General features: G+C 37.1%; 1 protein-coding gene across 2 annotated transcripts in view; it reads right to left on the bottom strand.

The window, feature by feature from the left end:
• LOC138323407 (wings apart-like protein homolog) overlaps positions 1-14,830 on the bottom strand; it is a 32,564-nt gene that overhangs the window by 11,970 nt on the left and 5,764 nt on the right. For both annotated transcript variants that reach the window (XM_069268005.1, XM_069268004.1), the window contains exons 5-7: positions 7,103-7,239; positions 5,017-5,128; positions 3,337-3,585 (exon numbers count right to left, since the gene is read on the bottom strand). In XM_069268005.1, coding sequence (XP_069124106.1) covers positions 3,337-3,585; positions 5,017-5,128; positions 7,103-7,239 — 498 coding nt within the window. The remainder of the gene's footprint in view (positions 1-3,336; positions 3,586-5,016; positions 5,129-7,102; positions 7,240-14,830) is intronic.

Genomic DNA, 14,830 nt, shown 5'->3' on the forward strand with positions numbered 1-14,830 from the left:
CATTACATCATTATTTTCAGATGTACACATATACAATAATGAGTCAGCGTTTTGCAGATAAGAAACAGTCCTCAAGGAATTCCTCAGCATATCATGATGTCAAATCAAATATGGCCACTAGCAATAATATGAAACAGAAAATTATTAAGTAATATGGTGCTCGGGATCAATAAATGTATACAATAAACCCTCTAGTAATGTGCATGCTAATTGTGTCATCTTAATTTGGAAAAGTATATCTTTGCAAATTAACATCTTCATCATTTATATTGATATGAATCGCTATTCAATTTTTAAGTTCAAAAATGTTAATCTTCCAAACTTTCAATATGCTTTTGAATACAGAAAACCTATCAACAAGAATGACTACAAAATGTGAAAATGGACAGAAAAGCCATAGAGGACAACTACATCTGTCCATTGTTATCTAGGTTTTCATTTGTAATCATATCCTGTAACATTTCAAAAAGCAAGCTTATATGAGACAAATTTAAATTTTCACCTTAACCTATCCATTCTTGTTAAAAATTCTATTCAAACAGGGCTGCCATGGGTGAATTCAAAACGCATTTGGTGATTTAAAACTACACTGGGGAAAGATGATTTTTTCATATGTATTACAGCTGAAGTCGATAGGCAACTTAGGAAATAATAATCTGGCCTTTCAATAAATTTTGTGATTACAATTAGTGAGATTAACAGTGTTTTTTTCACCTCCAACTAATTTAGACTCCTAGTACTAGAGTTGTTACTTCTAAAACAAAACATCAAAACACTACACACAATCATATGTAATAATCTTGATCTCTTTCAACATAAAACCATCAAGGTTTCATTTATTCTATTTCCTCTGATTTTATCTTAATAATATAAGGCCAAAAAAAATTAATTCTTAGTTTCTCAGGAAACGCCGCATCAACATTTACCCCCCGCACCAACGTTTTTTATGCGCCATAACTTAAAAATTAAAATCGAGACCGCCGCATCGAACGCACCCAAAATTTCCATTCGAACTCGCCCGAAATCTCCATTCGAAAACGCACCCGGAAATTGGCTCCAATTTTAGTATGCACCTTTCATTTCCGGTAAAAAATGGCTGCCAATGTCAGCATTTGCTCAAAACGGAATGTTTCCTCCCTCTTTGGATATAGTGACGATTGAGATATTTAAAAGCTGTTCTTAAAGACTGAGTAAGAATTTACATTTCTACACATGTTTTCATTGATTTTCATGTCCTTCAAGTGAGAAAAAAATAAAATGTTATCTGCCGCATTTGTTTACAGAGAAATAAAAAATAAAAAATATTCCCGCCGCCCGCACGGACTTCTTGAAAAAGTGGCCTGAGAAACTAACAATTAATTTTTTTTGGCCTAAAGAATGATTTTTTCAAGTTAAATCAGAATTTATATTGCTTGAATATCTACTTAGGCTTATACGAACTAAACTATCAGTCCTCAGCTATTTTTAGAAACATGGAGGTTTACATCAGTAAATGTATACTACCAGTCCTCAGCCACTTTCAGACACAGGGAGGTTTACATCAGTAAATGTATACTACCAGTCCTCAGCCACTTTCAGAAACATGGAGGTTTACATCAGTAAATGTATACTACCAGTCCTCAGCCACTTTCAGAAACATGGAGGTTTACATCAGTAAATGTATACTACCAGTCCTCAGCCACTTTCAGAAACATGGAGGTTTACATCAGTAAATGTATACTACCAGTCCTCAGCCACTTTCAGAAACATGGAGGTTTACATCAGTAAATGTATACTACCAGTCCTCAGCCACTTTCAGAAACATGGAGGTTTACATAAGTAAATGTATACAACCAGTCCTCAGCCACTTTCAGAAACATGGAGGTTTACATAAGTAAATGTATACTACCAGTCCTCAGCCACTTTCAGAAACATGGAGGTTTACATCAGTAAATGTATACTACCAGTCCTCAGCCACTTTCAGAAACATGGAGGTTTACATCAGTAAATGTATACTACCAGTCCTCAGCCACTTTCAGAAACATGGAGGTTTACATCAGTAAATGTATACTATCAGTCCTCAGCTATTTTTAGAAACATGGAGGTTTACATAAGTAAATGTATACAAACAGTCCTCAGCCACTTTCAGACACATGGAGGTTTATATAAGTAAATGTATACAAACAGTCCTCAGCCACTTTCAGACACATGGAGGTTTATATAAGTAAATGTATACTACCAGTCCTCAGCCACTTTCAGACACATGGAGGTTTATATAAGTAAATGTATACTACCAGTCCTCAGCCACTTTCAGACACATGGAGGTTTATATAAGTAAATGTATACAAACAGTCCTCAGCCACTTTCAGACACATGGAGGTTTACATCAGTAAATGTATACTACCAGTCCTCAGCCACTTTCAGACACATGGAGGTTTACATCAGTAAATGTATACTACCAGTCCTCAGCCACTTTCAGACACATGGAGGTTTACATCAGTAAATGTATACAAACAGTCCTCAGCCACTTTCAGACACATGGAGGTTTACATAAGTAAATGTATACAACCAGTCCTCAGCCACTTTCAGAAACATGGAGGTTTACATAAGTAAATGTATACAACCAGTCCTCAGCCACTTTCAGAAACATGGAGGTTTACATAAGTAAATGTATACAACCAGTCCTCAGCCACTTTCAGAAACATGGAGGTTTACATAAGTAAATGTATACAACCAGTCCTCAGCCACTTTCAGACACATGGAGGTTTACATAAGTAAATGTATACTACCAGTCCTCAGCCACTTTCAGACACATGGAGGTTTACATAAGTAAATGTATACAACCAGTCCTCAGCCACTTTCAGACACATGGAGGTTTACATAAGTAAATGTATACAACCAGTCCTCAGCCACTTTCAGACACATGGAGGTTTACATAAGTAAATGTATACAACCAGTCCTCAGCCACTTTCAGAAACATGGAGGTTTACATAAGTAAATGTATACTACCAGTCCTCAGCCACTTTCAGAAACATGGAGGTTTACATCAGTAAATGTATACTACCAGTCCTCAGCCACTTTCAGACACATGGAGGTTTACATCAGTAAATGTATACTACCAGTCCTCAGCCACTTTCAGACACATGGAGGTTTACATCAGTAAATGTATACTACCAGTCCTCAGCCACTTTCAGAAACATGGAGGTTTACATAAGTAAATGTATACTACCAGTCCTCAGCCACTTTCAGACACATGGAGGTTTACATCAGTAAATGTATACTACCAGTCCTCAGCCACTTTCAGACACATGGAGGTTTACATCAGTAAATGTATACTACCAGTCCTCAGCTACTTACCGAGACACTCTCCATGTCTGGTAATTTGGTACCAGATTCCATCTGTAACTGCATATAAACCTCCCCGACGCGAGCCCGGTTCCGGTTGAGAGCGCGTTTCCCTGAGGCTGTGATCGTGGCACTGAGCTGCTCCTGGTTATCGACGCCTAACAATTTTAGCATCAAGTCAAGGCTGTCTCCATCCAGGTCCATGTTCAGGCGGTCACGACTCAACATAAACATCAACAGTGCTGTGCATAGGGCGAGACTCTGTATGAGTAAAATATCAAACATAAGTCACGACTCAACATAAACAGTGCTGCGCATAGGGCGAGACTCTGTAAGAGTGAAATATCAAACATAAGTCACAACTCAACATAAACCTAGGGCGAGACTTTGTAAGAGTTAAATATCAAACATAAGTCACCACTTAACATAAACATAGGGGGAGACTCTGTATGAGTAAAATATCAAACATAAGTCACCACTTAACATAAACATTCGGAGAGACTCTGTATGAGTAAAATATCAAACATAAGTCACCACTTTACATAAACATAGGGAGAGACTCTGTATGAGTAAAATATCAAACATAAGTCACCACTTAACATAAACATAGGGAGAGACTCTGTATGAGTAAAATATCAAACATAAGCCACTACTGTACATAAACATAGGGAGAGACTCTGCAAGAGTAAAATATCAAACATAAGTCATGGGCGAGACTATGCTGTAGAACTGATTCCTGAGTACAGCACTTTTTAGTGTTAGCCTTTGCCAATGCCCTGTTTAATTGGCAATAGGAACCTCACTACCATTTTACAAATATGAAGACTACAATGGTTAAATTTTATCCATGTCTATGTGTTTGAACTGTCCACTTTTACACCATATTAATGTCTGTGCTGTAACACTCTTAGCATATTAGGGTTGGATCAATATATTAGAATGTACCAGTTTTCAGCAGCATATCAATTATCGTTACTTAAACAGACTGTTTATATTTTGCTGTATCATTGTAACAATTCAACCAACTGTTTTCACTAAAGTTTGGAAATTTCAACCAAATTCATACTAAAACATCACTCAAGTAATCGCATTTCAATCAAAAGGAAGTGTCAAGTATCTGTGCCACCTTAATGTATTAGAATGCCTTTTCATAACTAAGAATACAAATGGACAGATCTTACAAAAATGTCAACGGGATATCAAATCAAATCGGTTTATGTTTGCCTGGTTGTAGGATTTTTGATCAAAATTGTCATTCACAGTATTCAAAACTTAATGGTCAACATGAATTTTGGAAAAGAGCTCCATTGTAATGTCATTAAGTACCGTATATTGTTTCATTGTATTGTCAATAAGCATCATATCGTTTTAGCCCTTCCAATATCTAAATGTTACATCTATGGGTCTCTTGCTAAATCCCACCTATGTTGTTATTATGAAGTGGCTTTTGTCTGACAATATCCTATTTATTTCTAATTTGTTGTTTTTTTATTTGTTTCCCAGTGACAGGTTATCCATATAGCTACATGTCCTGCTTTGTAACTGCTATACAAAACACTATGTAGATTTGCGATTTAACATCTATGAGCTATCTTAATAATCTATCTGATATTTTGTGGGTGAAAGTAAACAAAGGGGACTTGTATTGATGATCACATCAGAACAATCATCATTATCTAACGTCTGACTCACAGGATCAGTGCAGGCATCTTGGAGGGATGAGAAGATCTTGGCCACAGTGCCATGGGCTCTCAGATGCATCCTGAATGCAGGTAAAATACACTTCTGGGCAAGTCCTGTACAACTGAAATCAGAAGAGAAATACTGATGTTTCTTACAACATACAAATGTATGGCTTTTAGTTTGAATTATGAATTTATCAACAGTGTCAACAACTTTCCTGAATCAGAAGATAATACATGGCTGGAATGAAACTATTCTACAACTGTCGTCAGAGTGGACAACTAATCCCCCTGATCCACAAATTTAGTAATAACTAAATAAATAGGGGACATTGCAGAATCCTTAACAGTTCATTCAACTCCTCTTTATATCGGGGTTCTGTGTACTAAATTTTATCAGAATCTGTCAAGTAGTTTAGGAGGATGTCGCCGGACAAAATTTTCTTGCACTTCAGACAGGGAAATCTTACATGATACCCAGTGCTAGATTTTTCTATATATCTCGTCCGATCTGTTTGGTACCTTTTCATCATTTTTGGCAGAATTTTACCCATTCATGTAACAGTCCGCGCATTGACGTCATACTTTCGATTTGGTAACGTCACATGCTTCAGATAATCAATATCATTAGAAATATTTAGTCTTGGGCTAAGTTTTTTTTACATCCAAATCTCGGCTAACGCCTCGATTAGGATTATGTAACAAAATCTTAGCCCTTGACTGAGATAACCTGATCTCGATCACTTACAGGTAACAGATTTTATAAGTGTCTACAGACAGACAGACAACCAGATTCCAGCATACCCTCCTATTAAATTTTGTTGAGGGGGGTATAATTACAAGATTCAATTTCCCTTCACTGATAAACAGTTTCATAAAATTTACAGAATCAGATGTTTTCTAAAGCAATGATTTATCTGCAGTCTTCATCCATATAAATGTTTACAGAAGTTGCTAAAAAACACAATAAGATTAAAGCTCATTTCTTCCTTGTTTACACACCTGAAACAACCACAATGCATGCTTCACCTTTGGAGTTTTTGGTATATCATTGGAAATCAACACACTTACACAACAAAGCTGAGGTATAGTCTGAGAGGGGAAGGCAAGCAGTATTTGGGCTGATTGAAAAGTCACTCATTGGCCAATTTCAAAGGATTGTTCATAACGTTAACGATTGGTATCATCATCAGATATTCACATAAAAGATATGAACAGATGATTTCAATCAGATCACAGATAATTGCCACAAACCAGTCAATAAATACTGTATATCCGGTAAATTTTGTGGATAGTTTATTTTTGATATATTCATGGTTTTACTGAAAACCGCTAATTCAACACAATATTAAAATAATCGCTACAGTATCATACCATCATCAGACTTTGTTTACTATCACAAAACGTGAACCCTCAAATTTTAGAACTATGCAGTAGTTAAAACAAATAACTATTGATGCTTACCATATGCTTTTACGTATTAATTTTGAAGCATATTAACCCATACCAGAATTATTGCTTCAAGGCATCGCGAAATTGAAAAATCTAAGTTTTCTATAGGCTGTTCTCCTAACAATTGAAGTTATAAATATCAACATAAGTCCACTCAAATAAATTCCCTGATTTTATAATTAACCTAACACAATGTTGTTCCAACATCTTGTAAAATAATTTTGAATGATATGCCAAAGAACTTTGATGTGATGTGACGACCAGCACTAGAACTACATGATTTTCTTTTTCTTTTGAGCAAGTACCAGGTTCTAGTGGGCAAGATAGTATGAAATACAGAGTGATGGATTTTCTCCAGGTATGTAACCTGGCTTTCCTCCACCATCTGAACCTGTCAAGTCCTTTAATGACCTTGACTGTTACCATTACAAAACTAAACCGGCAAAGTCAGGTTCTGGATTAGAAATAAGAAGGAAAGCTGGAGTACATGGAGAAAAAACGTCGATCTATGGTATGTTGGACATAGACATTGAATTTGTAATCAAGGGATGGAACGCTAATACAATCATGTTGGAATATGTTTACCACACTACTACAGTGACCGGCTTGTAGTGTGTTGTTTGAAGCTGTTATAGATAGAGTACCTAAGGCAGCGAGTTGACATGGGTTGTCCTTCCTGGAGTCCAGCTAGTAGGTATTCAACATCGTCAGCAAACTCCTGGGTCTCTCCATATTCCTGACACTCATGTGCCTGCTTCACATTCTTCACCACTGTGTACAACTACAATAGGAGACATTAAATGTAAAACATCAGTGTACAGCTGTAACAGGAATTAACCATTAATACACAATATTGTCCTGTCTGTTAAACATCACAGTGTACAACTGTAACAGGAGACAAAACCATTTATACACATCATTGTCCTGTCTGTTAAACATCACAGTGTACAACTGTAACAGGAGACAAAACCATCAATACACAACATTGTCCTGTCTGTTACACATCACAGTGTACAACTGTAACAGGAGACAAAACCATCAATACACAACATTGTCCTGTCTGTTAAACATCACAGTGTACAACTGTAACAGGAGACAAAACCATCAATACACAACATTGTCCTGTCTGTTAAACATCACAGTGTACAACTGTAACAGGAGACACAACCATTTATACACAACATTGTCCTGTCTGTTAAACATCACAGTGTACAACTGTAACAGGAGACACAACCATTAATACACAACATGGTCCTGTCTGTTAAACATCACAGTGTACAACTGTAACAGGAGACACAACCATTAATACACAACATGGTCCTGTCTGTTAAACATCACAGTGTACAACTGTAACAGGAGACACAACCATTAATACACAACATTGTCCTGTCTGTTAAACATCACAGTGTACAACTGTAACAGGAGACACAACCATTAATACACAACATCATCCTGTCTGTTACACATCACAGTGTACAACTGTAACAGGAGACACAACCATCAATACACAACATTGTCCTGTCTGTTAAACATCACAGTGTACAACTGTAACAGGAGACACAACCATTAATACACAACATTGTCCTGTCTGTTAAACATCACAGTGTACAACTGTAACAGGAGACACAACCATTTATACACAACATTGTCCTGTCTGTTAAACATCACAGTGTACAACTGTAACAGGAGACACAACCATTAATACACAACATTGTCCTGTCTGTTACACATCACAGTGTACAACTGTAACAGGAGACACAACCATTAATACACAACATTGTCCTGTCTGTTACACATCACAGTGTACAACTGTAACAGGAGACACAAACCATTTATACACAACATTGTCCTGTCTGTTACACATCACAGTGTACAACTGTAACAGGAGACACAACCATTTATACACAACATTGTCCTGTCTGTTACACATCACAGTGTACAACTGTAACAGGAGACACAACCATTAATACACAACATTGTCCTGTCTGTTACACATCACAGTGTACAACTGTAACAGGAGACACAACCATTTATACACAACATTGTCCTGTCTGTTAACATCACAGTGTACAACTGTAACAGGAGTACCTGTCTACAACTTAACAGGAGACAAACCATTTATACACAACATTGTCCTGTCTGTTAAACATCACAGTGTACAACTGTAACAGGAGACACAACCATTAATACACAACATTGTCCTGTCTGTTAAACATCACAGTGTACAACTGTAACAGGAGACACAACCATTAATACACAACATTGTCCTGTCTGTTAAACATCACAGTGTACAACTGTAACAGGAGACACAACCATTAATACACAACATTGTCCTGTCTGTTAAACAACACAGTGTACAACTGTAACAGGAGACAAAACCATTAATACACAACATTGTCCTGTCTGTTACACATCACAGTGTACAACTGTAACAGGAGACACAACCATTAATACACAACATTGTCCTGTCTGTTAAACATCACAGTGTACAACTGTAACAGGAGACACAACCATTAATACACAAACACATTGTACCTGTCTGTTAAACATCACAGTGTACAACTGTAACAGGACTCAACCATATGCATTAATACACAACATTGTCCTGTCTGTTACACATCACAGTGTACAACTGTAACAGGAGACACAACCATTAATACACAACATTGTCCTGTCTGTTAAACATCACAGTGTACAACTGTAACAGGAGACACAACCATTAATACACAACATTGTCCTGTCTGTTAAACATCACAGTGTACAACTGTAACAGGAGACACAACCATTAATACACAACATTGTCCTGTCTGTTAAACATCACAGTGTACAACTGTAACAGGAGACACAACCATTAATACACAACATTGTCCTGTCTGTTAAACATCACAGTGTACAACTGTAACAGGAGACACAACCATTAATACACAACATTGTCCTGTCTGTTAAACATCACAGTGTACAACTGTAACAGGAGACACAACCATTAATACACAACATTGTCCTGTCTGTTAAACATCACAGTGTACAACTGTAACAGGAGACACAACCATTAATACACAACATTGTCCTGTCTGTTAAAAAACACGTGTACAACTGTAACAGGACTCAACCATATGCATTAATACACAACATTGTCCTGTCTGTTACACATCACAGTGTACAACTGTAACAGGAGACACAACCATCAATACACAACATTGTCCTGACTGTTAAACATCACAGTGTTTACAACTGTAACAGGAGACACAACCATTAGTACACAACATTGTCCTGTCTGTTAAACATCACAGTGTACAACTGTAACAGGAGACACAACCATTAATACACAACATTGTCCTGTCTGTTAAACATCACAGTGTACAACTGTAACAGGAGACACAACCATTAATACACAACATTGTCCTGTCTGTTAAACATCACAGTGTACAACTGTAACAGGAGACACAACCATTAATACACAACATTGTCCTGTCTGTTAAACATCACAGTGTACAACTGTAACAGGAGACAAACCATTAATACACAACATTGTCGCTTAAAACAGAGACACACATTAATACACAACATTGTCCTGTCTGTTAAACATCACAGTGTACAACTGTAACAGGAGACACAACCATTAATACACAACATTGTCCTGTCTGTTAAACATCACAGTGTACAACTGTAACAGGAGACACAACCATTAATACACAACATTGTCCTGTCTGTTAAACATCACAGTGTACAACTGTAACAGGAGACACAACCATTTATACACAACATTGTCCTGTCTGTTAAACATCACAGTGTACAACTGTAACAGGAGACACAACCATTAATACACAACATTGTCCTGTCTGTTACACATCACAGTGTACAACTGTAACAGGAGACACAACCATTAATACACAACATTGTCCTGTCTGTTAAACATCACAGTGTACAACTGTAACAGGAGACACAACCATTAATACACAACATTGTCCTGTCTGTTAAACATCACAGTGTACAACTGTAACAGGAGACACAACCATTAATACACAACATTGTCCTGTCTGTTAAACATCACAGTGTACAACTGTAACAGGAGACACAACCATTAATACACAACATTGTCCTGTCTGTTAAACATCACAGTGTACAACTGTAACAGGAGACACAACCATTAATACACAACATTGTCCTGTCTGTTAAACATCACAGTGTACAACTGTAACAGGAGACACAACCATTAATACACAACATTGTCCTGTCTGTTAAACATCACAGTGTACAACTGTAACAGGAGACACAACCATTAATACACAACATTGTCCTGTCTGTTAAACAACACAGTGTACAACTGTAACAGGAGACACAACCATTAATACACAACATTGTCCTGTCTGTTAAACATCACAGTGTACAACTGTAACAGGAGACACAACCATTAATACACAACATTGTCCTGTCTGTTAAACATCACAGTGTACAACTGTAACAGGAGACACAACCATTAATACACAACATTGTCCTGTCTGTTAAACATCACAGTGTACAACTGTAACAGGAGACACAACCATTAATACACAACATTGTCCTGTCTGTTAAACATCACAGTGTACAACTGTAACAGGAGACACAACCATTAATACACAACATTGTCCTGTCTGTTAAACAACACAGTGTACAACTGTAACAGGAGACAAAACCATTTATACACAACATTGTCCTGTCTGTTAAACATCACAGTGTACAACTGTAACAGGAGACACAACCATTAATACACAACATTGTCCTGTCTGTTAAAAAACACGTGTACAACTGTAACAGGACTCAACCATATGCATTAATACACAACATTGTCCTGTCTGTTAAACATCACAGTGTACAACTGTAACAGGAGACACAACCATTAATACACAACATTGTCCTGTCTGTTAAACATCACAGTGTACAACTGTAACAGGAGACACAACCATTAATACACAACATTGTCCTGTCTGTTAAACATCACAGTGTACAACTGTAACAGGAGACACAACCATTAATACACAACATTGTCCTGTCTGTTAAACATCACAGTGTACAACTGTAACAGGAGACACAACCATTATACACAACATTGTCCTGTCTGTTAAACATCACAGTGTACAACTGTAACAGGAGACACAACCATTTATACACAACATTGTCCTGTCTGTTAAACATCACAGTGTACAACTGTAACAGGAGACACAACCATTTATACACAACATTGTCCTGTCTGTTAAACATCACAGTGTACAACTGTAACAGGAGACACAACCATTAATACACAACATTGTCCTGTCTGTTAAACATCACAGTGTACAACTGTAACAGGAGACACAACCATTAATACACAACATTGTCCTGTCTGTTAAACATCACAGTGTACAACTGTAACAGGAGACACAACCATTAATACACAACATTGTCCTGTCTGTTAAACATCACAGTGTACAACTGTAACAGGAGACACAACCATTAATACACAACATTGTCCTGTCTGTTAAACATCACAGTGTACAACTGTAACAGGAGACACAACCATTAATACACAACATTGTTCCTGTCTGTTAAACATCACAGTGTACAACTGTAACAGGAGACACAACCATTAATACACAACATTGTCCTGTCTGTTAAACATCACAGTGTACAACTGTAACAGGAGACACAACCATTAATACACAACATTGTCCTGTCTGTTAAACATCACAGTGTACAACTGTAACAGGAGACACAACCATTAATACACAACATTGTCCTGTCTGTTAAACATCACAGTGTACAACTGTAACAGGAGACACAACCATTAATACACAACATTGTCCTGTCTGTTAAACATCACAGTGTACAACTGTAACAGGAGACACAACCATTAATACACAACATTGTCCTGTCTGTTAAACATCACAGTGTACAACTGTAACAGGAGACACAACCATTAATACACAACATTGTCCTGTCTGTTAAACATCACAGTGTACAACTGTAACAGGAGACACAACCATTAATACACAACATTGTCCTGTCTGTTAAACATCACAGTGTACAACTGTAACAGGAGACACAACCATTAATACACAACATTGTCCTGTCTGTTAAACATCACAGTGTACAACTGTAACAGGAGACACAACCATTAATACACAACATTGTCCTGTCTGTTAAACATCACAGTGTACAACTGTAACAGGAGACACAACCATTAATACACAACATTGTCCTGTCTGTTAAACATCACAGTGTACAACTGTAACAGGAGACACAACCATTAATACACAACATTGTCCTGTCTGTTAAACATCACAGTGTACAACTGTAACAGGAGACACAACCATTAATACACAACATTGTCCTGTCTGTTAAACATCACAGTGTACAACTGTAACAGGAGACACAACCATTAATACACAACATTGTCCTGTCTGTTAAACATCACAGTGTACAACTGTAACAGGAGACACAACCATTTAAATACACAAACATTGTCCTGTCTGTTAAACATCACAGTGTACAACTGTAACAGGAGACACAACCATTAATACACAACATTGTCCTGTCTGTTAAACATCACAGTGTACAACTGTAACAGGAGACACAACCATTAATACACAACATTGTCCTGTCTGTTAAACATCACAGTGTACAACTGTAACAGGAGACACAACCATTAATACACAACATTGTCCTGTCTGTTAAACATCACAGTGTACAACTGTAACAGGAGACACAACCATTAATACACAACATTGTCCTGTCTGTTAAACATCACAGTGTACAACTGTAACAGGAGACACAACCATTATACACAACATTGTCCTGTCTGTTAAACATCACAGTGTACAACTGTAACAGGAGACACAACCATTAATACACAACATTGTCCTGTCTGTTAAACATCACAGTGTACAACTGTAACAGGAGACACAACCATTAATACACAACATTGTCCTGTCTGTTAAACATCACAGTGTACAACTGTAACAGGAGACACAACCATTAATACACAACATTGTCCTGTCTGTTAAACATCACAGTGTACAACTGTAACAGGAGACACAACCATTAATACACAACATTGTCCTGTCTGTTAAACATCACAGTGTACAACTGTAACAGGAGACACAACCATTAATACACAACATTGTCCTGTCTGTTAAACATCACAGTGTACAACTGTAACAGGAGACACAACCATTAATACACAACATTGTCCTGTCTGTTAAACATCACAGTGTACAACTGTAACAGGAGACACAACCATTAATACACAACATTGTCCTGTCTGTTAAACATCACAGTGTACAACTGTAACAGGAGACACAACCATTAATACACAACATTGTCCTGTCTGTTAAACATCACAGTGTACAACTGTAACAGGAGACACAACCATTAATACACAACATTGTCCTGTCTGTTAAAACATCACAGTGTACAACTGTTAACAGGAGACACAACCATTAATACACAACATTGTCCTGTCTGTTAAACATCACAGTGTACAACTGTAACAGGAGACACAACCATTAATACACAACATTGTCCTGTCTGTTAAACATCACAGTGTACAACTGTAACAGGAGACACAACCATTAATACACAACATTGTCCTGTCTGTTACACATCACAGTGTACAACTGTAACAGGAGACACAACCATTAATACACAACATTGTCCTGTCTGTTTAAAAACATCACAGTGTACAACTGTAACAGGAGACACAACCATTAATACACAACATTGTCCTGTCTGTTAAACATCACAGTGTACAACTGTAACAGGAGACACAACCATTAATACACAACATTGTCCTGTCTGTTAAACATCACAGTGTACAACTGTAACAGGAGACACAACCATTAATACACAACATTGTCCTGTCATATAGTTCAGAATTTTTCACAGTGTACAACTGTAACAGGAGACAACAACCATTAATACACAACAATCCACTGTCTGTTAAACATCACAGTGTACAACTTTAACAGGAGACTGACAACCATTAATACACAACATTGTCCTGTCTGTTAAACATCACAGTGTACAACTGTAACAGGAGACACAACCATTAATACACAACATTGTCCTGACTGTTAAACATCACAGTGTACAACTGTAACAGGAGACACAACCATTAATACACAACATTGTCCTGTCTGTTAAACTCACAGTGTACAACTGTAACAGGAGACACAACCATTAATACACAACATTGTCCTGACTGTTAAACATCACAGTGTACAACTGTAACAGGAGACACAACCATTAATACACAACATTGTCTGTCTGTTAAACATCACAGTGTACAACTGTAACAGGAGACACAACCATTAATACACAACATTGTCCTGTCTGTTAAACATCACAGTGTACAACTG

Source organism: Argopecten irradians, chromosome 5 (genome assembly GCF_041381155.1).
Source record: "Argopecten irradians isolate NY chromosome 5, Ai_NY, whole genome shotgun sequence".
In the NCBI taxonomy this organism is placed as follows: domain Eukaryota; kingdom Metazoa; phylum Mollusca; class Bivalvia; order Pectinida; family Pectinidae; genus Argopecten; species Argopecten irradians.